The following is a 22,358-nucleotide window of genomic DNA, read 5'->3' as shown; positions in this document are numbered from 1 at the left end:
ACAACTCAATGCTACATGCAGTGATTGACATACCTGCATATCTCTACCAACTTACAATGCGCATACTGCCTCACTTTCCATGTTTCGAAACCTTCAGGTGATCGGCGTCTACTGTACGACTTCATTAGTGAGAGACCAGAGCCACGAGCACGACTGTTCCGAGTTCTTGCACTCCACATGCGTGCGCTTTTCCGCATGATTCTGGAGGAGGGAACATTGCCGTTCCCTTTTGAAAACCGGCTGTAGAGCCGTGGATCTGCGAGCAGTCAGTTCTGGTCGAGGTCACATAATAAGTCTGAGCAAAGCCCGAAGCACAACAAGCACTGTGATCGCCTCTGAGTAAATGGCAAGATTCCTCTTCCATCAGTCATCCGAAAACATCTTGGGTGTTGCTCAACCGGTCGACTGGTTAGAGTTCAGGTACAATCTGTTTGGCTTGCGGACCCTTGCTACATCTCCTGTGCATGATTCGAACCACATCTGCTCACGAAAGGCACCCCTGAGCCCATTACTCGCAGCACAGCTTGACTCCGCTTCACTGGAAATGCCGCAGTACGCAATCTACATCACGCCTCGTGTCGTGGTAGTATACACATGTGAGCATGACGCCGCAGATCCGCTGATGGCAAAACGATTGCCATAAACAATGCTCGCTGAACGTATCGAGGCATTGCGGAGCTGACTCCTAGGAACATCTTCCCTGGTCCTTGAAGCTGCCACAGAAACATCCATCTAAGGTCGGATCTCGTTCAACGGGTTTCCAGCACTGCGGCATCAGCCACCAGTTCGTCGTAACGGCTGCAATCACTGCTACTATGCACGGCACGAGGGGGCATTATTCAACACAATGCGGGCCATGAGACTTACCTATAAGACTTTTTGCACCGGCAGGATCAATTGTGATTCGCCTGACTTCTGCATCCGACTGCACTGGCGGCGTGCTTGAACCCAGCGAACCTAAAAGCTGTACTTGAGCGACACCGCGCATGACACATGAGACTGAACAGGCACACAGACACATTATGGTTTATTGAAAACACAAGAACTTACATGGCACCTAAGGGGCACTTCTCATCGTACTCATCCTCCAAGAAGCTGCATCTTGCACAAAGTGGTTCGATTGTCGGGAGTCTTGGTCGAACACAATCCGCACATCCGCACTACTGCACTGCGAGTCCACGATGGGTGTGATATTTCGATCAGTGCGGCGAGAAGCCGACGGCGACGGCAATCCAGGGGAAGGCGGTCTTGATACCCATGGCGAAATCGCAATTGGCGTAATTGTGCCCGTGGTCTTTCTTCTTGGCGGCCTCATCTACTTCATCTGGACGACCGAGCGACGAAGGCGAAATAGAAGCGGGCAAGAGCCAGACAAAACTCATCCCTCCATGCTGCAGGACTTTCTGCGCCGCAAGAATGCTTTCCGAGGATCACGCTTGTTTGGCGAAGCAGAGACGGGTCAGAAGGAACACTCTTCATCAGAGAAGGATCACAAAGATCGGCACGAACTGGGGGATACTAGCTGCCACCACGAGCTCGAAGATGCAACAAGCCCAATCTACGAGGTCGAGAAGCCAGCAGCTATACATCCAGCCCGAAGAGACAGCGCCATAAACAGCCCAGTGGAGCTCGACTCGCCCAGCCCATTACCTTTGACCCAAGCAACCTTGGAACAAGCGTCGAAACAGCCAATCCACACTTCAACAACAACTGAGCTCCCATCACGCGATCCAAACGAAGTCCGACAATCCACAATCTCCAGCACCTTTCGCCACTCATTAGGCGGCACCGGCAACACAACTCGCTACTCCGCGGTCTCCCCTCCCTCAAGCTGGCGAGCGTCTCTCCAACCCACATCTTTCCTCGGGAACTTCAGCAACAAACGCGACCGTCGCGTCAGCAAAGCCGCCTCATCACGCTACTCCCAACAAGAAGAAGGCTTCACCATGATGGAACCACATTCCAGACGACAATCTGCCATCAATGAGACCGAGAGTCCCGCAAGCACTATTAATAGTGCGAGATTCAGCGCCGTGGATCCGCAAGGACATAAGAAACGTGTCAGCGATGATTCGGATACTATTAGTCCTCCTGCTTCGAATCAATTGTCTAGGACTCCGAGCGCGCAAAGAGCTTCGGTTGCTTTGTCGCCGATTTCGTCTGATGATGATGCGCATCAGTTGTCTTGAGTGGCGAATAACCTTTCCTTTCTTTCTAGCTGGTACCGTGAGGACGAAGTGTAAGGATATAAGACGGCACAGTGGAATAGGTTGAAGAGAAAGGCGAAATTTGCGAAAGGAACTTCAAAGTTTTGCGAGTGCAAAAGTGCCAGTGGCGTTTGCCCTGCTTACGAACGGATGTTGCAGATGTACAAAAAGCAGAAATAATTCCAATGATCGCAAATATTGTGATGTCTTACAATAAATGCTTCCGTCTTCATGAACCATTCCAATGTGCTCCATCAGTAACACAACAAAGTGTACACTCAGTAGCCGACCAATTAAACGTGACAAATCTGGTCCATGAGAAATCTGATTCCCATCAAACTTTTTCAATGGAAGCAGAATGGGGAAGAAAGACGAATGTAACAGGCACATCATGCCTCATGGATGGTATACATCTACCTCGAGTATCTCGTTGCGCAGAATGACCCTCGAAGTCCGCCGCCCGCACACACACATTACGACAACTCTCTGTCGTGAGAACGCCATGAAACGCACGCCGCATGGCTGGTTGCTGTGCCTTCTCAAAACCTCCTCCTCAGCCCATATAAACAAGTCTCCTAGCGCCATTGCAAATGCTATACTTACGCAATTGTCTATCAGACAAATCCTCGCCATGCATTCCAAAGCAGTACATCTGTCAATGCCAGTCTCCATTTTGTTGCGGTCCAACGCTTTTTGCTCGTGCCATGAAACCGCGGTGTATCGTACAGGTAATCAATCAATCAATCGGGAATTCGTTGTAGAAAGCACGCGCCGTGAACCTTGTCGCGGTCGGCTTTGCCTTGTGTCGACAGTGGTTTTACCAAATGTCTACTTTGGTGTGCCATCTGTCAAGATCTTGGCGATCTTTGCAGCGTCATCCTGGTCGGGAGTGCTGAACATCCACTGGCCGGGACCAGGTGGGTTGGTGTGTAGATGGTCGACAAACATGGAAGCGACGATCATGGTTGCCTTCTTAGGGTGTACCTTGAATGTAGCTTCTTTGTTGGCGAAGTGGTTGAGGACCGTTCTGCCAGCACCGGTGCGAGACAGCATACGGATCTTGCCGGTGCTCTTGTCCTTGAGTATGAAGAATCGGCCTCGTGTCTTCGGCTTCCAAATCTGCTTGCCGCTTTCTTCATCTTTCTCCATCTTGGAAGTGCGAACATCTTCGACTTCGAGTAACACCTCGTTGGCCTCACGCTCTGCTGGCTGAAGGTCATTGATCTCGTCTGATGCCTGTGGCTGATTAGGCTCGTCGCTGGGCTCTCCATCGTCTGCTGCTGCCTTGTCTCCGTTTGTGGTAGTAGCAGGTTCGCCATCAGTGGTAGCTCCCGGAGTAGTGGCACGCGATGCGTCGAGCGATGTGGCAGGGGCTGACAGCTTGCTGCTGGCATCATTGGCAGCGGAGGAGCCAAACAGACTGCCAAATTTCGGTGGAGCAGCGGCTGGCGTGGTAGTGGCGCCGTTGTTGAATTTCAGTGGTGATTCAGGCTTCCAGGTCTTGTCGCCAGTGCCTTGAGCCTTCTCTGCTGCCTCAGCTGTCGCAGGCTTGGGCGTTGCAGCTCCAATCGAGAATGATGGTGCTTTCTTGGCGGCCTCCTCAAACTTGCGTCGCTTCTCTTCTTGTTCAGCTTTGTCTCGCTTTGCCCATTGCTCTTCTGTCTCCTCATCGCTGTCAAAGTCGTTGTCTTTGCGCTTCTGCCGGTCTGCCTCTTCTTGCTTTTTTGCCAATGCGCCGAAAGAGGAGAGGAAGCTACTGCCAGCACTGCCAGCGGGCATGGTGGGCTTAAAACCCCCGGTGGTAGCAGTAGTTGAAGCTGATGCGTTGCTGAAAGTTGGCTTGAAGCCACCAGTTGCTGGGGTAGCACTGGCAGTCGCGCCAGATGCGGAGAACAATGGTTTCGTGTCCGGAGTGAAGCCAGAGGACGACGTAGACTTCGCAGCATCAGATGCCGCAGGCTTGTCAAGAGTAGACGCGAAAAGCTTGGCTGTATTGCTTGCGGTGTCTGGGAGCTTCGGATATGAAGGGGTCTCGTTTGGCTTGCTTCGCTTCTCTGTTGCAGGCACCCGCTCATCGGTATCTTCTTCGAAGAGGCGCTTCTTTGAAGGTGCTGTGGCTGGGACCTGGGTGATTGAGGCTGAAGCTGGAGCGGCCTTTGGTGTTTGCGCAAACAGAGCTGGCTGTGACGGTGCTGCATTTGAGGCTGTGCTCGTAGACTTGGCAGGACCAGTAGTAAATGCACCGCTCGTAGGCGCAAAAGAAGGCTGGACCGCTGGCGTGGGATTGAGCTCGGCGCCTGAAGGAGCTGGTCGACCAGTGATCTGCGCGGCCATCTGCAATGCATATCTGTAGATGGGACTCCAGTCGACATCTGGCCGCTGAGTTCTCAGGTGAGCGAGCACGCCCTCATTGAGAGCCTTCATGCTTGCCTGTTGCGAATCTGACAATTTCGAAGGCGCAGTGTTGGCACTCGAGCTTGTAGACGCAGAGTTGGCAGGTGGCGCTGTTGTGCGTGCAACAGGTGCTGTAGCTGGTGGAGCCTTGAAGAGCGCTGTTGGTGCTGAAGGCGCCGTCGCTGGTGTCGAAGGCGCTGCGGCCGATGGCGCGAAAATGTTCTTGGGCGGCGCGGCTTTAGGGGTTTCATCCTCGGCGGGCGTCAACGGCTTTTGGAAGAGCGAAGGAGTGGCGGCTGGTGTGGATGCTCCCGCTGGTGTTGCAGCAGGGAAGAGCGACTTCACAGTGGACGTTGATGCCGGTGTTGCGCTGAAGAGTGGAGCCTTTGGCGTCTCTTCGGATGCCGGCTTGTTGATGCGGTCGAAGAGTGAGCGAGGTGGTTGTGTTGCGGGCGTGCTTGACACCGCCGGTGTGGCAGCAGGTGTCGAACTGGGGAACAACGATTTCTGAGGGGTAGCGCCAATCGTGCTGGTGTTCGCATCTTTCTGACCAGCGGTGCTGCCAAAGAGAGAGGGCGTCTGTGAGGATGCCGCAAAGATGTTTGACGTGGGCTTTGGAGTCTGCTGCGACTGACCTAGGTTGCCAAAGATGTTCATCGGCGGTGCTTGCTTCTCGGCGTCTTTCTCTGGGCTTGCGGTCTGATTTTCATCGTCATCATCTTCGCCGCGATAGACCTGCGATGGGTCTGCAGAGGAGAAGTTGATCTTCAAGCTGCTCGTGTCCTTCTTTGGGAGGTTGTCAAATATGCTCGCGCCGCTCTTGGTAGGTTCAGTCGTGGCAGGCTTTGAGCCAAACAGCCCAGTGTTTGATGCAGCTGCACTGCTTGATGGATTGGAGCCAAAAAGTCCAGTGCCTAGCGCAGTCGTGCTGCTCGATGGGTTGGCCCCAAAAATTCCAGTGCCTGGCGCAGTCGTGCTGCTTGCTGTGGTCGAACCAAAAAGTCCTGTGGACGGCGCTGCGGCCTGCGAAGAGGGTGGCTGACCAAACATATTGGTGGTCGCGGCGATCTTCGGCGTCTGCTCCGGAGCTTGTGTAGCTGGGAACAGCGATTTGTTGCTGCTTTCCGTTGATTTTTGTTGCCCGAAACCATTAAAGCCGTTGAAAGGGTTTGCAGGCTTAGTGTTAGTGTCTGATGCTTTCTGCCCGAACAAGTCGCTGGCGGGCTTGTCGTTCTGCTCTGGTGCTTTTTGTCCAAAGAGACCGCCAAATGCTGGTGTACTTGCTCTGCTGCTGCCGTTCTCTTGTGTTTGCTGTCCGAAGCCATTGAAGCTACCGGGCGCAGGCGTACCATTCTCTTGAGGCTTCTGGCCGAAGCCGGGAAATGTATTTGATGACTGGTTGTTGTTCTCCTGCTGCTTGCCGAAAGCGTTGAAGGCGTTGCCATTCATGCCTGCACCGCCTTGATTGATCGGCTGCGACGCGTTGCTGAAACCACCAAAGCTCGTTGCAGGAGTCGTCGTGCCGTTCTGCTGAGATGGCTGACTCTGAGTCTGCCCAAATCCACCGAAGCTCGGCGTGCTGTTTTGCTGCGACGGCTGGTTGAAGAGCGATGTCGAAGCGTTAAACCCGTTCTGCTGTGGTTGTGTTTGAGGTGTCGACGCTCCGAATCCGCCGAATGTGGGCGCTGATGATTGCGAGAAAGGGTTGTTCGTGCCGTTTTGTTGCGGTGGATTCGCTGAAGCCAGCGTGGACTGGCCAAACTGGTATGCCGTGCCGTTCGACTGTTGGGGCTGGCTTGCCGTGAAATTGAAGCTTGTTGATGTGAACGGGTTCGCTGCTTGCGCATTGAATGGGTTGGCCTGTGGCTGGACTGCCGGAGAGTCGCTACGACCACGCTCCGAGCCCGCGCGAGCTTTTGGCTTCAACAGCCTGTATATGTCAGTATCAAAATACACGGGAAGATAGTGTTCGACATCAAATTCTGCGCCTCGGGGAAGGTCCAGGCCGAAGACTTTCAGAAGCGAGAATTCCTTGGCCAGGTCATCTCCGGTCTTCAACCATTTTTTCTCCGCTGGCGTGGGAGGCGGGTGGATGCCATAGACGACACCATTCATGCAGAAGGGAACGACTCCGTTCCTCATGTTGAGGGGATACTTGAACTGCAGACCAGCTGCAGACAGGACGGCTTTGTGGTGTTTTGTAAGGCGGAGAAAGGAATCGTACAGTCGTGAGTGGAAGTCGCTCGAATGGCGGAGGTGGGCGAGGATATCTCTCTCCATCTCAAGAATAGCATCCTGAAAATGCTATTGTGATGAAGGTCAACCCACCTCCAGCCACTGTCGCGCATTGTCACTGACAATAGCTTCCAAAATCTCGCGCACCACAGAGCCAACCCATATCCGACCCATGCAGCGACAATACGCTGCGCGACAACAGAGAAACAATAGCAACAATAGAAAAGCACTCACTTTCTTCTCGCCAGCTGCGCCGCAGTGGCCTGTGTGGGCTTGTCGGCCCCTTCCATGTCTGCTCCTGATGCTCCGCCGTAGCGTTCTTCGTCGCCGCCCCAGTTCCCAGCGCCGCGCTTGCTCATAGTATGCGCGCGTCCGCGGCGCGACTCGACGGGTGTGGGACCTGCGCGATGCGAGGTGATGAGGTTTATGCGGGTTCGATGCAGTTATGCGCAATCTTCTCGAGTCTCGTCACCGTGTCGTGTTCGGAGTCGTGGTATGTACAATCGCGGTCGCACTGAAGTCGATGTGAAGAAGAAGGTGTGCCATGCGCGGGTGGAAGATGTTGAACGCGCTCGGAGGGGTGTGGCGGACGCGTTGTTGTGCGGCGGTGCAGTGCTCAAATGTTGGAAGTGAAGTTGAAGAGTCGCCCGCAAAGTCCGTTCCTCGCCAAACACAGAAAGGAACGAAGTTCAGATCAGCCGGGCGCACGGCCGTTCACTACTGGTCGTCAACACGTGATTGGCTCGAAAAATGCCGAGGACAAGCTCTATGCAATGCCAACACACGCGTCTCTCAGGTAAGATGGCGAGCAGAAGGAACGTCTTGGTGACAATGCAAGCTGCACTCGTCAGTAGTGATGCGCTCAGTCGAAGCACAGGCGCGAAAGATCTGCTAGTAGTGTAGGTCGCGTTGAAGGTCGCGTGCGATCCGCATCCGCGTTTCAGCATGTGGTACGGTCGTGCATTGAGCGGCCAACAGGTGCCGCTGGGGTCGTGAACAAATCAAGCCGCTTTGTAATGAGAAGGCAGCTTGCGAGCAGAGTGGGCGCTGTAGATGGCTACATCTGTAGGCTGAGTCGTGCTACTGAGACAAGATGGAGACAAGGCGAGCGCACGGCGGCATGGAAAGCAGCTTGCGGAAACATATTGTCTCTTTTGAAATACATGTCGCAGCATATCACGCGGACTGCTTTGCGAGATAGGTGTATCATTTACGTGTCCCAAAAACGCCATCCCACTATTCCAGCATCTAGAGCTTCGCCTTGTTCTGAGCCTTCTTTAGAATAGGCTCCATCTTGGTGGCCTTCATGACCGCTCCCTTGACCTTCAGCTTGCCGCTCATGAACAGCTTCTGTGCGTTGGCCTTGCCCGAAACAAGCTTGCCAAAGTTCTCATCGGAGAGGTTGAGTGTGACTGCAGCCCATGTCAGTGTCCATCCAGGTCTTCATAGCGACGGATTCAATCGTGCTCACCATCAGCCTTCTTCCCGCTTGGAGCCAGTCCTTCACCAACGTTTCCGCTCTCCTTCAAGTCAAGATGCCATGCCTTCTCTTGTCCTTGTGCGTTCTTCAGGTTGAAAGCGAAGATGGCGTTGCCTTGCTTGACTGCGTCCTTCTTTTCCTTTGGGTCGGAAAGGGCGGCTGCGATGGCATCGAATGCCTCGGAGGAGGGGAATGCATCTGTCAAGCCCGTCAGTAACTGCAGCTTACCCTTGTGTCCCTGGAAGAGACTGCAACATACCATCCTTGAGACCCATTTTGTGAGTTGTTGTGGTAGCGAAGTTACTGTTAAAACGGATGCTGAAGCTGCCTCAGTAGCAAACAATGAACAGTCTTTGACGAAAATGGACACAGAGAAATGCTGAAATCTATCAAATGATGCGGACACCGACGCTTATTTCAAGCACATGAACCTCCCGCACATGACTTCACTCGTACAGAGATGCCGCGGCTCGATCGCAAACCTTGTCCTGAGTGTCTGGGGAACTCCCGGAAGTTCGCATGTGAAGGCGACTCCTCGCGCGTCACTAGTCGCACCGCCCCAGACTTTCTCGTTCTCGGTTCACGGCGACTGCCCTACAGTGTTCGTCGTGTCTTCTGGCAGAGCGGCAGCAGAAGCGAAGAAGTGATTCGGACTTTGCGAGAAGCAAGGACGATGATCTTGCGTTAAAGGAAGAGAACGATCTTGTGGAGCTCCGAAAATCGGAGCAAGACCTTCAAAAGAACATGCCTGCAAGGTGCTGCACCAGATGAGGTCAAACGGAGATAAGTAACAAAAGTAGGCCAATGCAACAGTGACGAATTGTCATAGAGACACGCAACAGAACAAGTATAAAACAACCAAACTACACGTTCTGAAACCGCAAAGGGATTCCCACCAGCCCGGAACCACATCTGCAACACAACCGTACCAAGATGGCCGCACACCAAACATTGCTGGCAGGTCACGCCACGAGCGAAGACAAGAAACCCACAGGCATCTCAGGCGCTGCGCGTCTGCGACAAATGCTATCCGATCCGAGCAAAACAGTCGTGGCCCCTGGCGTCTATGATGGAATTACCGCACGTCTTGCTCTTTCCGCCGGCTTCGAATGTCTCTACATGACTGGCGCGGGGACGTCAATGTCACGGCTCGGAATGGCGGACTTGGGCATGGCTACATTCAACGACATGCACCAAAACGCGGCCATGATTGCATCGATTGATCCCACAGTTCCAGTGATTGCTGATGCGGACACCGGTTATGGAGGTCCCATCAATATCGCAAGGACAGTGCAAAGTTATGCAAGATCGGGGGTTGCGGGGCTGCATATTGAAGATCAGGTGCAGGAGAAGCGATGCGGGCATCTGAGCGGGAAACTTCTCGTGAGTCGGGGGGTGTACTACAATCGCCTGAGAGCAGCATGCAAGGCGAGGGATGAGTCTCGTGATGATATTGTGATTATTGCACGAACGGATGCGCGAGCTGGTAAGGACACAGAAGGGAATGGGGGCTTTGAGGAAGCAATTGAGCGTTTGACCGAGGCGGTCAAGATTGGTGTTGATGGACTCTTCTTTGAGGCTATACAAGACCTGAACGAAGCCACGCAGGTCATTGAGCGCCTGCCTAAGGTTCCTGTGCTACTGAATATGGTACAAGGTGGTAGGACGCCGCAGGTCAGCAACGACGAAGCGAACAAGATGGGCTTCCGAATCGTTATTTGGCCGTGCTTGGGCATGGAAGCTGTTGTGCCGGCGATGAGGAAAGCATTGCACTCGTTGAAAGAGACAGGGCAGCCGCCGACAGACCAGAATATGGGACCTGCAGCGCTCTTTGAAACATGCGGACTCAAGGAGTTGATGGCTTTTGACGAGAGTGTAGGTGGCAAAGCCTACGCGTAGGATAGGTGAATTTAGCAGATTCCCTCCACGCCTTATCCTCTTCTACCTATTGCCCATTCCTCCCTTCCCTTACACCTGCAGTAGGGTTGTCCCGCCTCCGTTTTCGCCGTTGTTCTGGGTCGATAGCTTCTCACAGGCCTGGCGAATGCTCCAGGAGATCAGTCGCCACCGCCTTGAAAGAAAGACGTGCCAAGTAGGACCTCAGTCCTTCGGCGGAAATACTTGGCGCTTTGAACGCTTCATCGCCGTGCAGATGCAGTAGTATCCGGCGGAGCAGGGTGTGCTGGTGTACCTTCCAGCTTGAATCGTGCGCTCCAAGGTTGAGATGCGCCAACCTGCTAAAATAGTGGTGTTGTGGTGCACTTGAGTGCTCCGGCGTGTGAAACGCCTCATGCGCCGTCGATGCAACCGCCGATTAAGCGATTGTGATGCAATTTCCCTTCCAGATGTCGTTAAATCGACGTTCCACGCTATGCTGAATGCTGCAAACTCCGGGGCAGCTAGAGATAGTTAATGTTACAATGCAATGCGATGATGCTCACGCCCTTCCTTTGCCCTTTTTGGACTTCGGGGGCGCCGATGATGTGATTTTGGATGTTTGCATGAGCTCGCCGATATATCTACGACCGGGTCAGTATACTTGCGATATCTGTGGGCGTCACTGCGCAGCACGTACGATTGCAGGAACTTGTTTCCTCCTTCGAGCTTTTCATGTTCGCTCTTGACCGCCTCCACACGATCCACGATGGCCTGCAAACTCATTTGCAGGAGCTTGGCCTGCTCGATAAGATCTTTGCGCGCCTCCTCGCTTAGCTTGTCGACCTCTTCGCTATTCCGCCGCGGCGACATGGTGCGCACATCGTTCTCGTCGAAGTCAGGCTCGACGACCGTGGTTGCAGACTCCCGTGATACGATCATGGTGCCACTACTTTTACGACTCCCGATCTTGGGCCGGCCTATTCGGGCTGCGGAGATGGTATCGTCCTCGCTGACGGCGGCGCTCGACTCGGGCGACGACATGGGCGAAGACACGCGGTCGGTGTTCAGCGACGGCTCGCCGATTGAGGGCAGGGCTGATGTCATGGCCAACTGCGGGCAGCGGTGGATGTTGCTGGCAGCTCAGATGAGGTCCAATCGCGGCATACACACTCGGGCGCGTGGCGGCAGGTGATGGCCTTTCGCAGACGGTGTGCGTGTGCGTCGAAGTGAAGTGCGTGTGTGAGCTGCGAGCACGCAGGAGGCTTGCAGCAGGGTCCGCTATAGTAATTAAGGCGCACCCTCGTCAAGCGGCAAGAGGGCGGGTGGGCTAGAGAAGTTGCGCCGAAACCAACACAGCGTGCTAGGCAGGATGGACACCTCCACTATGGAGCTACGGCTAGGGGAGCCTTGTGCACGACAAAAGTGATGACATATGTCCTGAACGCAAATCGGGTCAAGCTTATTGCAGGCGGGTCGGCGGATGGATCGTGCTTGCAGGCGCTGATGAGGGACAGCCCACCGCCGTGCAGGATGCGATGCGATGCGCTGCGCTGCTTGATATTCCCGCCGCCCCCCCCCAGCGCCTCTCCCACTGCGAGACTGCTACCGTGCGAGGACTCTCTTGCCATACTGTATCGTGCTCGCCATCGCCGCCGCCGTCTGTTCCCACCCCGGCGCGCAGCCTCGGCGCGCGAGTCACGAGCGCCGTTTCACCTGGTCTGCTGCTACGTCATGCTCCAGGATTCCTCCACTGGCACATTTCCCATTCGTGAGGATCTTCATGAGGACTTCTGGCATTGCCGATGATTCAGTCAGACTCGCTGCCGGCCGCTATTGAGTGACTAGCAACGTGCCTCCCACCGGCATGCACCACCATGATACTGCGCCGTTGCCTTGGGTTCGGCGCTTTGCCATTCGCTGCCACTCGCCAGCACAGTCGACACACCCTCCGCAGCAAATCACGCGTCCCTCTCTTCTCGCGCCCTCTCGCGAGCAGGACGAAAGTATGGGCACACACACCACAGACCCTGCATTTGCTGGGGTGGGACGGACTGCCTCTTCCCACTCGGCGCCGCGTGCTGGTATATGATCAGCTCTCCGATCGCCGCCCAGCTTGCCCGAAGCGCCTCTCCCAGACCACATTTCCTGCCTGCCCGGCCGCTCATGACTGCAGATCTGGGATACAACGGCTCTGCAACGCTCGTCCTTCCACCCTGTTCCAGCGCCCGCTTCCATCTCCGACGGCCACGAAAATTCGCGGCACAACGTCCGGAGGCTCTCCATGCTGCGAGCTAAGCACAGCGCCTCTCCTTAGACGTCGGAATGTGAGACAAGCTTTGGCAGCACGTTGTTTTGCATCATCATTGACCCCCAGCTCACCGCATGGCACGCTACCGCTCTCTGAGCACTGTCCGCAAATCGCTGTCTGAACGAGAGAACCCAGCTGTCGGTTTCGCTGCACGGCTAGTTCGGCGCGAGGCCGCCCTTCTGCCAGATCATCACAACTGCGTCGTCGCACTGGTGCACTGGTGGCAAGACCGTAGCCGACCTCTGCACCTCCCTGAATTGCTACCGAATGCGCTGATTCCAGCGTGATCTGCTTCACATGGGACGCATTCACCGCTCCTGCCTCCAGGCTGGTCGTGATGTGAGCATATCCGCCGTGGCGCCCAGCCTTGCGTGGTCCGCGATACCCGACAGCTATCAGTCGTCCTTATTACTTCCTACCTCAATTCGCGACTCGCTCCGCTACCTGTCATGTTTCAACGCCCTTTTCTCCACGCGATCCATCTCTCCCAGGGCTATGGCACTGACTGGAGCCATTAATCTCTGGAAGCCTTTTCCTTTCCACCATCTACCTCAAGATGCTGTGCACTTGCCATTGGCTGACATTATGCACGAACCCACGGCAGCGTTGCGGCTTATGCTCATACCATAGCGACGAGTAAACGTACGTGCGATACAGTTTATTGATCGAACCTTCACATTAGCCTGATCGTGCCCGCTTTCAGCTGTCCACCTAGTCGGTACACAGAGCTTTGAAAGAGAAAAAACTTCATCGCACGTACCCGGTCATCCAACCTAGCATTTATCTGGCCGCATTACCGATTGGGGCAAGATGATCGCAGAATGTAGCGGTCATTCGATTGTGCTGAGGGGTGGCTTTCACCAATCGTCCATGTCACTCCACCGGCAAGTGCAACTTTCTGTGCTACCCTAGTATGTCCCTATTAATGGTCATGTTCATTGGCTGTGAGACGCGTCCAACTACTGGGAGTCCACGACGCCCATGCAGGAACCGTGAAGCAACTGAGTTCCTTCCCGCAAGGTCAACCTCGTCATGAGCCATCGTACCACAGCTCCCCGAAACTGGCACACAAATACCGACAAGATTCAGTGCGAGCATGTCGCCTCGACAACAAGCTTGCCGAGCAGCGCTTGTTAGAGTCACACAAAACCGAAGCAGCGGTGCCGAAGTTCAAGCACAGGACGAGGAAGTACACGATGATCTGGCAGCAGAAACCGTCTCAAGCATGACCACTTGATCATCCTTCCTTAACAGGCATTCCTTTCTCCGCTGCCGACGCTTGCCGACATTATCGGCCTCTAGTCAAGGTTCAGCGGTTTAAAGAAAAAGTGACTACTTCAGTACATTCACAACCAGTCGTTGACCAGCATTTTGACGTAGCAATGATGATAGCATCTGCCGAAAGTGCATTCACTGCACTGAACGGTATCAAAGCGCTCCTATGAGAAGACAACACACGTACTGCTGGAACACAGACATCCTTCCTCATCGCTCATGGCATACCTTGTAATTCGCGGCACGTCAGAGCGATGACCAATTACGCTGATGACGACGCAACATCTCTTTTCGTAAGACGCGCCTCAGATCAAGCTAGTGAAAGTAGGCTACAGTATAGCATTAGCCTCTGCAAGGAGCAGCTTTCGCTGTTCCCTAAATCGGCTCGACTGTGCCGAGCGTCACTGAGCTATATACTATGCAATTGCTCAAACAGGAGATCTTACCTCAAACTTGGCAGGCTTCGTTCTGGAAAATCCAGATGTCTTCCAGAAGCACTTCTCTCGCGACCAAGCTTCTCATCTGCAGCCACAGCTTTTGTTATCCATGGAGTATCCGGCGGTCTGGCCTTGTTGCACCGCCGTAACAAGCTGTTCCTGAAGATAGACGGCTTGAACCTGTTGTCGTCCCGTATATTATCTGGTATGCGATTACCAGATTGAGCATGATGACCATCGCATCGAACTCGCGTGGCATGTGCGTATTTCTTCTCATATCGAGGTGATTCGTATGCAGACGCGATTCGTCATTACGCTCCTCAATCAGCCATACAGAACCAGCTTTAACGATGGAGAGCAGTTCAGCATTTGCTACTGCCAAGTCATACCATACAGGTTCGAGCGTGGAATGTCCTATCACGAGCCTGACACTGGCAGTGCGTCTTACTCTAACAATGGCTGAGCCAACTCTATTTTGCAATGGCAAGGACTACATGCCTAGGGCATATGCAGTCAATCAGGGTCGGCTTCACATGAGTTCGACGGTGTGAACGAGAAGTCTACGCAGGAAGCAAAGAGCGTCCATCGAAGAATATCGTCGTTGCATTCGTTAATCATATCTATATGTTAAGACTTGCCAGGCGGTATTGAACGAAGACGAGAGCCGTGAAAGACAAATGTCACAGGCCTTGCCCGCCTTCTCGCGGACCACTTCTATGCCAAAGCACCCATAGGATCCCAAAGTGGAAGGACCTTTGGCTCCTGCTTCAAAACGTCCCTAACGCTCTTGTCCAGCACGCTGGGGTCGACAACAGCCTGATACACGAATTCATCGAGCCACTTATCCGACATGACAAAATATCCATCCGTACCAGCAGTCTCCGACCAGCTGTTCTCCACTCGCCAGCGGACAGGCTCGTTGTTCTCGTCTAGATGTACGGCAGTAAGTACCATGGCGTGTGTCATGGCGCTCTCGCCGGTGAGCAGTCGCTCGGCCTTAGACAGACCAAGTTTGACATTGAAGCCGAGTTCGTAGTCGACCAGATCAGTGTCCATGATACCCGCGCGAGAATCGGATTGCTTGCCCACGTCAGAACCGAAGAAGATGGGCAGGCCTTTCTTCAACATAGCAACGCATGCTTTTTTGAGGGTGTTGATATCGACGTTGACGTATGTGATGGGTCTTCCATCCCAGACATTGCCCAGATGATCGACTGTGAGGAGGCGGCTGTACTCATTTCGTGGGTCGTTGACTAGAGAGATGAATCTCTTGACATGAGTGGTATCTGCGAATTCTTGAGGCGTCAGAGTCACTGTCTTGAAATTGTTGTTGGCATCATAAAATTCCCAGGTAAATCTCTCATCCGTCGCAGGAGGAGGCCCAAGGCAAAGGGTGAGGATGCGAACAACGTCCTGCATCATCTTCTCTTTGGCTTCTGCAATTTTAGCTGGAGACGCCGAACGAGCCTTCAACGCGCGCAGGCGCAGACCATCTTCTCGCAGCTTCGTGGTCAACGTTCGGTCCATGATGGAACTGTTCTGGGCATTCCAGGAATCCGGGTAAAGAGTCTGAGGCACAATGCCGTACTTGCTGACCAGATTGACGATCATGTCCCTAACGTCGAGCAAGCGTCAGTACGAGTCTGGCCTAATATCGGGAAATGTCTTGCGGTCGCATACCATTGTCCACCATCGCCTACAGGACTCGCGTTCAAAGCACCAATGAGCCGACTGTCGACATCCTCGTCGACTGTGTCCAAGATGGATTCCAAGAAGTAATTGGCCTTCTCCACTTTATCATGGAAGAAGAGATATGCCTGTGACAGCTCAAAGCTCTTGATATTGTACTTCTGCTGAATAGCAACTCGGAAAACATTCGTCGCAGCAAAGATCCAGCATCGTCCACTACTCCGTTGATTCGTCACCTACACCGATCAGCACATAGATCCACATTCACACAACACCACGTCCTGCTCCTACCGGCGAGCCCTCATGCGGGATTTTAACATTAAAATACTGTGTGTCTCTGATCAAAGTCGACGGCTTCTCCAAAATAGAAGCTGGGTTATTCGCCGATAGAGCCGAAAGTCCGAGTCTGTTCTTGGGATCTTTGAGCACTTTGAGGACATAGTCGCGGGTCGCAGCTGCGTCTACATGTTCAGAGTTGCCATGAGAGGGGAAGATGATTCGTTCTACGGAGCTGCTGTGTGCGTGATCGATTTTCAGAGCATCGAACTTCTCATCAAAGCTCTCTATGACAGCTTCGCGGGGCGCGCGTCGCTCACGACGAGGTGCAGTGCGGGCTGGAGGCACGATAGGAATGGATTCTGCGCTGCCCATGATGATCGTGAGGGATAAGATGTCTATGAAAATGAGATGTATACTGGTTGCGAGATACGCAGGAGTAGGTGTAGGATGGCAGCTGACCGATACTGAGGTTCAACATCTACAACCCGTGGCCATTAAGGTGGGGGGCTGCTTGATAACGCGATTGCCTCTTGCTCAGGCGTAGCGTGAACTTTAACAGCTTCCGGGAGGCACGGCGCGAGATGCCGGAACGCCCCCCCGGTTGCCGAATGCTCTCTTCAGCTTGCTTCCAACTTGCATAGCTCATCTGATATTCTTGTTGTATAGCAATACGCAAGACGAAAAGGACGGAGATTGACGTGGAGAGGTTGATAGTACTGTTCGTCGATCGTACATTGTGTCCAAGACTTCGTGCGATCAGGCGATCAGTATACATATCGAAATCCCTGTCCTCGACGTTCTCCCTCGGCAAGATTAACAGCCCCCTCGCTCTCTATCTGCTCAAGCTTCTTGTTCTCTTTGACATGCACGAGTCTCAAGATAAAAGCGAGCAGCGCCACAATCAGGCAAATGATGGCGGTAGAGGCGCCGCCTGGAATGTACCGTGGACCATCGCTTGCAGGGTACATGTATGCACCATATATCGTTGCAGCATTGCCCATGGTGTTGCAAATCGCAATGGCCGCGGATCTTTTGACTGTTGGGCGAATGAACGAATTGGCCACCCATGCCACGATGATGGTGAAGGCTGGCACGGCTCCAAGCGGCATCTACAATTGTGATTAGTCCTCTTCACTGGAAACTATGCAGCACCAGAGCTTACCAAAAACATTGCGAAGAATCGGGCACCGGTGTTCAAAGTGCCCGTCACGATGGCATTTCCAACGCATGAGACTAAGAGCAGACAAATGATGTGGATGTGTCGATCTCCAGTACGAGCTGCTGTCCACGTCGTGATGACAGAGGCAAGAAAGGCCACGAACCAGACCGGTGCCTAGATGCTGTCAGTCACCTCAAAAGCAGCTGCCACGATTTTCTCATACCGTAATGAGCAGTGTCGCTATATTTCCAAACCCAAGAGTTTGGATGATCGAAGGGAAAAAGTATTGGAACGTCATGCTCTGTTCAAGGGGTCAGCAATCAGACTGGGAGCGAGTAGATCTCCACTGACCAGTGTTGACATGTGCTGGAGTAAGAGGAAGATGTATAGCCGGTAATCCAAGCAGGCCAGCTTCAGTCCAGTCCAGAGTGAGGTCGATTCGTTATCGTCGTCCTCACTGGCGTCAAGAGCCATGCGCCACTGGGAGAACGCCTTCTCTTCGGGTGTCAACCATTTTGTTGTTGCTGGGAAGTCGGGCAAGATAAATATGCAAATGATGGCAAAGAACACCGTGATTGCACCCGAGATAATGAAGAGCCTGTAAGCCATGTTAATCATGGCTATCGCCTGCAGGACCTGATGACTCTTACCAACGCCATCCAGCGATGCCCAAGGCGCCTTCCATATTGCCAAGCACTCCAGCTCCAATGAGGCCCCCAAACATGTTCGCGAGTGAAACTCCGCTGTAGAACCATGCAACTCGCGCAGTCAACTCTGCTCTGTTATACCAACAGCTCATCAAGAATATTGCTCCCGGAAAGAAGGGGGCCTCTGCAATTCCGAGGAATATCCTGATGACAAGAAGTCCGGTAAAGTTCTGTACCACTGCCGCCAGAGCACATATAACGCCCCAGACGGCCATGACAATGCCCAGATACCACGAGGGCCGTACACGCGTGATGAGCAGATTACTGGGCAGTTGCATCGTCAAGTAGCCGACGAAGAGAATTGATGTTGCCTGTGAGCCGGTAAGAGATCAGTGAACGCGCCTGGTCATCCGTCGCTGAATGAACCCACCAAGTTGAAGTCTGTTCCAGTCATGTTGAGATCTTCCTCCAATGTCCCGAGCCGAGCTTGGGCGAGTGCAGATCTGTCGAGGAAATTGTTCAAATACATGATGACCAGCAGAGGCAACAGGCGAATGTCGATTTTCCACACCAGCGCTTTTTCGAAAGACTTGCGCCATTCTGCATCTTTCGTTGCGAACTCTGTATAGAATGACTGCAGCTCAGCATTGTCGGTGGGTGGTACGGCTAGTGCTGCGGTCGCTGGAACCGGCTTCTCAGTGACAGTATCATTGTATGATGGCACTGGACTTGTGGCCGGCTTTTCTGATATCTCCGCTTGCTCGTGGCGTGTGGTCATCTTTTGAGAGTTGCGCGTATTCAAAAGAAAGGAGAGATGAAAACGGTCTTGGACGGCCAAAATCTGACGTGGTAGACCTACATTATATACGGCAAGGCCTGAATAGACGATCCATGTCGACATCGCGGGGTCCCCAGGTTTCTAGTGGCGCGGTGTATGGAAACGGTGGATCTATTGCCGATTGCTTTGGTGCACTGTTGCACATATCGTCTGCTAGACGCGGGAGGAGGCTCAACCAAGTCGCGAGAAAGATCATCCTGCCTCTGAAGTGGTCGGCCAAGTCTCATGGCACGCCACAAGTCTTGACCTCCTGAGCGACCGCGGACAGAAGGAGCACATTTGGGCAGCGGTAACGCTCTTACGGATGCACGACCATTGATGCCAAAGATGGGAAAGCCCATAGTACTCCCAAGGGCGATTCTGCTTCGACGCCGAGCACAGCCTTCAGCAGCCCGAGTTTCCAAGCTGGGAGTCGATCCGTCGTGCTTCACGGAAAGTCTTGAAGCAGTTTTCGACTGCTCGAGTCTCTGCCGGTTTCTGGATGGGCATGCCACAAAAGGCATACCGCGCTGTTATTCCCCTCAGGAACGGTGGCGCGGCGCATGCTGGGCGTTGTGCTGCCTATGTATGGCCAAGGCAGTAATGTTCTGTGCCAATTCATCAGTAACCGACGGCGTTTGCTGTGTTTTCCGAATGTCATCTGCGTGAAAGTACAGAGTGTCCACGATGGCAGCGAACGAAACTGGAAAACTGTGCAATTTCTTGGGCGGATATGTAGGAAAGGATGAGCCGGACATCTGAAGCAAGCACGTTCCACACGCCAAGACATGTCAGACATGGATTTGTTCCTGTCCACTGTTCGCGGCAATTGCCACCGAACACCGAAGCTCTTCACTCGTCTGTTGCCGCACTGCACTTCGCCTCATCGACAGTCTTCCCATCACCGCGGCGGCACAGTCGTTGGCGCGTTCGAGCATCGTCGCACGCGTCACTGCACCTTGCACGAGAAAATGTGCTGGTACTGGCACCCCCTGGTATCGATCTCATCGGCCAGCGTGCTGATTGTGCGCCTCCTCGCTGGTTATTCGAAAGAAGAATACACAATACCGATCTGATCCAGTCGTGGCTTCCGTTGGAACCGCATCCACATCAGCCTCTCTTCCGTACATGCTTGACATTGGACCTGTTCTTTCGAAATGCTTTGCTGAAGCCGGCCCAAGAGCATGGCACGCACCGACTTCACTTGGCGGTGGGGCGAGATGAAAGCTGACCTTCCTCAATAGATCTATCAGGCCCGCTCCCTGCCGCGATGTGGCAGGGTTGAATATGCTTGCGTGCATGAAGTGCACCCAGTAGAAGAGGAGGCAGGCACGTACAAATGAACAGGAAGAGTACCAGTCCAGTATGATATGTGCTCCGTGAACAGTGTCATTGCGTCAGTCGTTAGTCCAACATGTCGTTACTGCTAAAACGTACAGCTCTTGTGCTCTTTGCGCTTCTGTCGCCGACTGTGGCTCAATTTCCGGCGAAGCCAGATGGCGTCAAAGTCTTGGAGTCGCGTTTTGGCGAGGGCATTACCATCAGCTACAAAGAGGTACAATTGCAAAACGAGACTACAGCAATGAGAGCCACACTGATACCGCTGTTGCTCAGAATGACATCTGCGAGACCACGCCGGGCGTGCGATCTTACTCCGGACATGTACATCTGCCTCCAGGAACTGCAGCACTCGGCCAAGGACAGGACTATCCCATCAACACCTTTTTCTGGTTCTTCGAAGCACGAAATGATCCAATCAATGCCCCACTCTCCATATGGCTCAACGGTGGCCCAGGTAGCTCCAGCATGTTCGGCCTGTTCGCTGAGAATGGACCATGCTTTGTCAACGCCGACTCAAACTCTACCCGATTGGCAGAGTGGAGTTGGAACAACGAAGTAAACATGCTCTACCTCGACCAGCCAGTCCAAGTCGGCTTCTCCTACGACAATCTGCAGAATGTGACGAGGAACTTGATCAACAACACTGTGACATTACTCAACGAGACAGACCCCGTACCGCCGCAAAACACCACCCTTCTCACGGGCACTTTTCCCAGTCGCATCTGGGAGAACACAGCATTTGGATCTCAAAATGGTGCTATTTCTGCATGGCACTTCGCGCAAGCCTGGTTCCAAGAATTCCCAGGTTACCAACCTAATGACACTCGGGTCAGTTTGGCCGCTCAATCATACGGTGGTAGGTATGGGCCGGCAATGATGGCGTTCTTCGAAGAGCAGAATCAGCGCATAGAGAATGGCACCTGGGAAGGCACCGAGGGTGAGCAATTCATTATCCATCTCGACACACTCATGATGATATCTGGCTGCATCGACCGCTATGTTCAATGGCCATACTATCCTGAGATGGCGTTTCGAGGCAATGGCTACGGTATCGAAGCCGTAAATGAGACGATCTACAACAACATGACTGCATCAGTACCCGAATGTTTGCAGAAAATCCAAGACTGTCGCGACATCGCTGCGATCTCTGACCCTGGGAATCTTGGTATCAACACTACCGTAAACGAGATTTGCGAGGAAGCCGAAACGTGGTGCACACGATATGTGCGTGATCCCTACCTCGATTATTCTGGCCTGAACTACTACGACATCTCTACTGTTACTCCAGCCCCGTTCCCAGCGCCGTTCCACGAGGGCTTCTTGAATCGTGAATGGGTCCAAGCTGAGCTGGGAGTGCCACTCAACTGGACTGGCAGTAGCCCACAAGCCTCTCGTGCTTACCGGAGCATCGGTGACTACCCTCGTGACTCATGGCTGGATGATCTCGGATTTCTACTCGACAATGGAATCAAAGTGTCGATTGTTCACGGAGATCTTGATTTCGCCTGTCCTTGGAACAGTGGAGATGCTGTTGCGAAAGCGATCAACTGGACTGGTTCAGCGGGATATGCTGAAGCACAGTACGCCGAGATCCAGACAAACGACTCTTACGTTGGCGGACTCGTCCGACAATATGGCAATCTGTCCTTCGTTCGTACGTATCAGGCTGGCCACGAAATTCCAGCATACCAACCAGAAACTGCGTACAAAGTCTTTACGCGGGCATTGTTCAATCTCGATCTGGCAACAGGCCTGGAGTCGACGGCAGGGAGTTATACAAGCACAGGACGCGAGGATCCATATGTTCAATTGGAGCCTACGGGTCAAAAATTGACATACTGCTACACATACGCGCCTTCTGACACGTGCCAGCCAGAGCAGATCGAAACGCTCGTGAACGGTACAGCGGAGATCTGTAACTGGATTGTGGTCGACGCGAACTCGACACAGTTGTTTCCTGAAGTGATCGCAAAGTGTCGAGCTGACCAGCAAGGAGGCCAAGGTACCACCAATGGAAACCAGACTGCCTCAAGCGGTCCAGCGATCTACACTGGCATAGCATCGACGCTATCAGCAAACCAGTTCGCCTGGTTGAGCTCTGCTCTGGCACTACTTTCCCTAATTGTCAGTTAAACACGACCCTCCGACCCACATCACGAGCTCACAAAGAACACGACGAGACGAAACCAAATTCAGACACGACAGATGAAAT

At 53.4% G+C, this 22,358-nt stretch overlaps 8 protein-coding genes across 8 annotated transcripts; 3 read left to right on the top strand and 5 right to left on the bottom strand.

Annotated features, from left to right (window-relative positions):
* Positions 1 to 1,181: 1,181 nt before the first annotated feature.
* Positions 1,182 to 2,189, top strand: CKM354_000534300 (uncharacterized protein; the record flags this gene model as incomplete). Its single annotated transcript, XM_044800615.1, has 1 exon — positions 1,182 to 2,189. The coding sequence occupies one exon, from the start codon at positions 1,182 to 1,184 to the stop codon at positions 2,187 to 2,189; it is 1,008 nt and encodes a 335-aa protein (XP_044656550.1).
* Positions 2,190 to 3,035: 846 nt separating this feature from the next.
* Positions 3,036 to 7,195, bottom strand: CKM354_000534200 (uncharacterized protein; the record flags this gene model as incomplete). Its single annotated transcript, XM_044800614.1, has 2 exons — positions 3,036 to 6,531; positions 7,071 to 7,195. 2 exons carry the CDS (start codon positions 7,193 to 7,195, stop codon positions 3,036 to 3,038), a joined length of 3,621 nt encoding a protein of 1,206 aa, XP_044656549.1.
* Positions 7,196 to 8,084: 889 nt separating this feature from the next.
* CKM354_000534100 (uncharacterized protein) lies at positions 8,085 to 8,591 on the bottom strand (the record flags this gene model as incomplete). The annotated part of the gene is made up of 3 exons (XM_044800613.1): positions 8,085 to 8,248; positions 8,308 to 8,514; positions 8,576 to 8,591. 3 exons carry the CDS (start codon positions 8,589 to 8,591, stop codon positions 8,085 to 8,087), a joined length of 387 nt encoding a protein of 128 aa, XP_044656548.1.
* A 658-nt stretch (positions 8,592 to 9,249) lies between these two features.
* Positions 9,250 to 10,215, top strand: CKM354_000534000 (uncharacterized protein; the record flags this gene model as incomplete). The annotated part of the gene is made up of 1 exon (XM_044800612.1): positions 9,250 to 10,215. The coding sequence occupies one exon, from the start codon at positions 9,250 to 9,252 to the stop codon at positions 10,213 to 10,215; it is 966 nt and encodes a 321-aa protein (XP_044656547.1).
* A 538-nt stretch (positions 10,216 to 10,753) lies between these two features.
* On the bottom strand, positions 10,754 to 11,298 carry CKM354_000533900 (uncharacterized protein; the record flags this gene model as incomplete). Its single annotated transcript, XM_044800611.1, has 2 exons — positions 10,754 to 10,835; positions 10,892 to 11,298. The coding sequence occupies 2 exons, from the start codon at positions 11,296 to 11,298 to the stop codon at positions 10,754 to 10,756; spliced, it is 489 nt and encodes a 162-aa protein (XP_044656546.1).
* A 3,630-nt stretch (positions 11,299 to 14,928) lies between these two features.
* Positions 14,929 to 16,554, bottom strand: CKM354_000533800 (bleomycin hydrolase; the record flags this gene model as incomplete). The annotated part of the gene is made up of 3 exons (XM_044800610.1): positions 14,929 to 15,829; positions 15,895 to 16,139; positions 16,195 to 16,554. The coding sequence occupies 3 exons, from the start codon at positions 16,552 to 16,554 to the stop codon at positions 14,929 to 14,931; spliced, it is 1,506 nt and encodes a 501-aa protein (XP_044656545.1).
* A 392-nt stretch (positions 16,555 to 16,946) lies between these two features.
* CKM354_000533700 (uncharacterized protein) lies at positions 16,947 to 18,766 on the bottom strand (the record flags this gene model as incomplete). Its single annotated transcript, XM_044800609.1, has 6 exons — positions 16,947 to 17,291; positions 17,345 to 17,515; positions 17,565 to 17,642; positions 17,693 to 17,939; positions 17,992 to 18,359; positions 18,419 to 18,766. The coding sequence occupies 6 exons, from the start codon at positions 18,764 to 18,766 to the stop codon at positions 16,947 to 16,949; spliced, it is 1,557 nt and encodes a 518-aa protein (XP_044656544.1).
* Positions 18,767 to 20,219: 1,453 nt separating this feature from the next.
* CKM354_000533600 (uncharacterized protein) lies at positions 20,220 to 22,279 on the top strand (the record flags this gene model as incomplete). The annotated part of the gene is made up of 2 exons (XM_044800608.1): positions 20,220 to 20,360; positions 20,420 to 22,279. The coding sequence occupies 2 exons, from the start codon at positions 20,220 to 20,222 to the stop codon at positions 22,277 to 22,279; spliced, it is 2,001 nt and encodes a 666-aa protein (XP_044656543.1).
* Between the last annotated feature and the right edge of the window lie 79 nt (positions 22,280 to 22,358).

Source organism: Cercospora kikuchii, assembly GCF_019650295.1.
Source record: "Cercospora kikuchii DNA, contig_00003, whole genome shotgun sequence".
NCBI classification, from domain to species: Eukaryota; Fungi; Ascomycota; class Dothideomycetes; order Mycosphaerellales; family Mycosphaerellaceae; genus Cercospora; species Cercospora kikuchii.
This window is presented reverse-complemented; position numbering and strand designations above follow the sequence as displayed.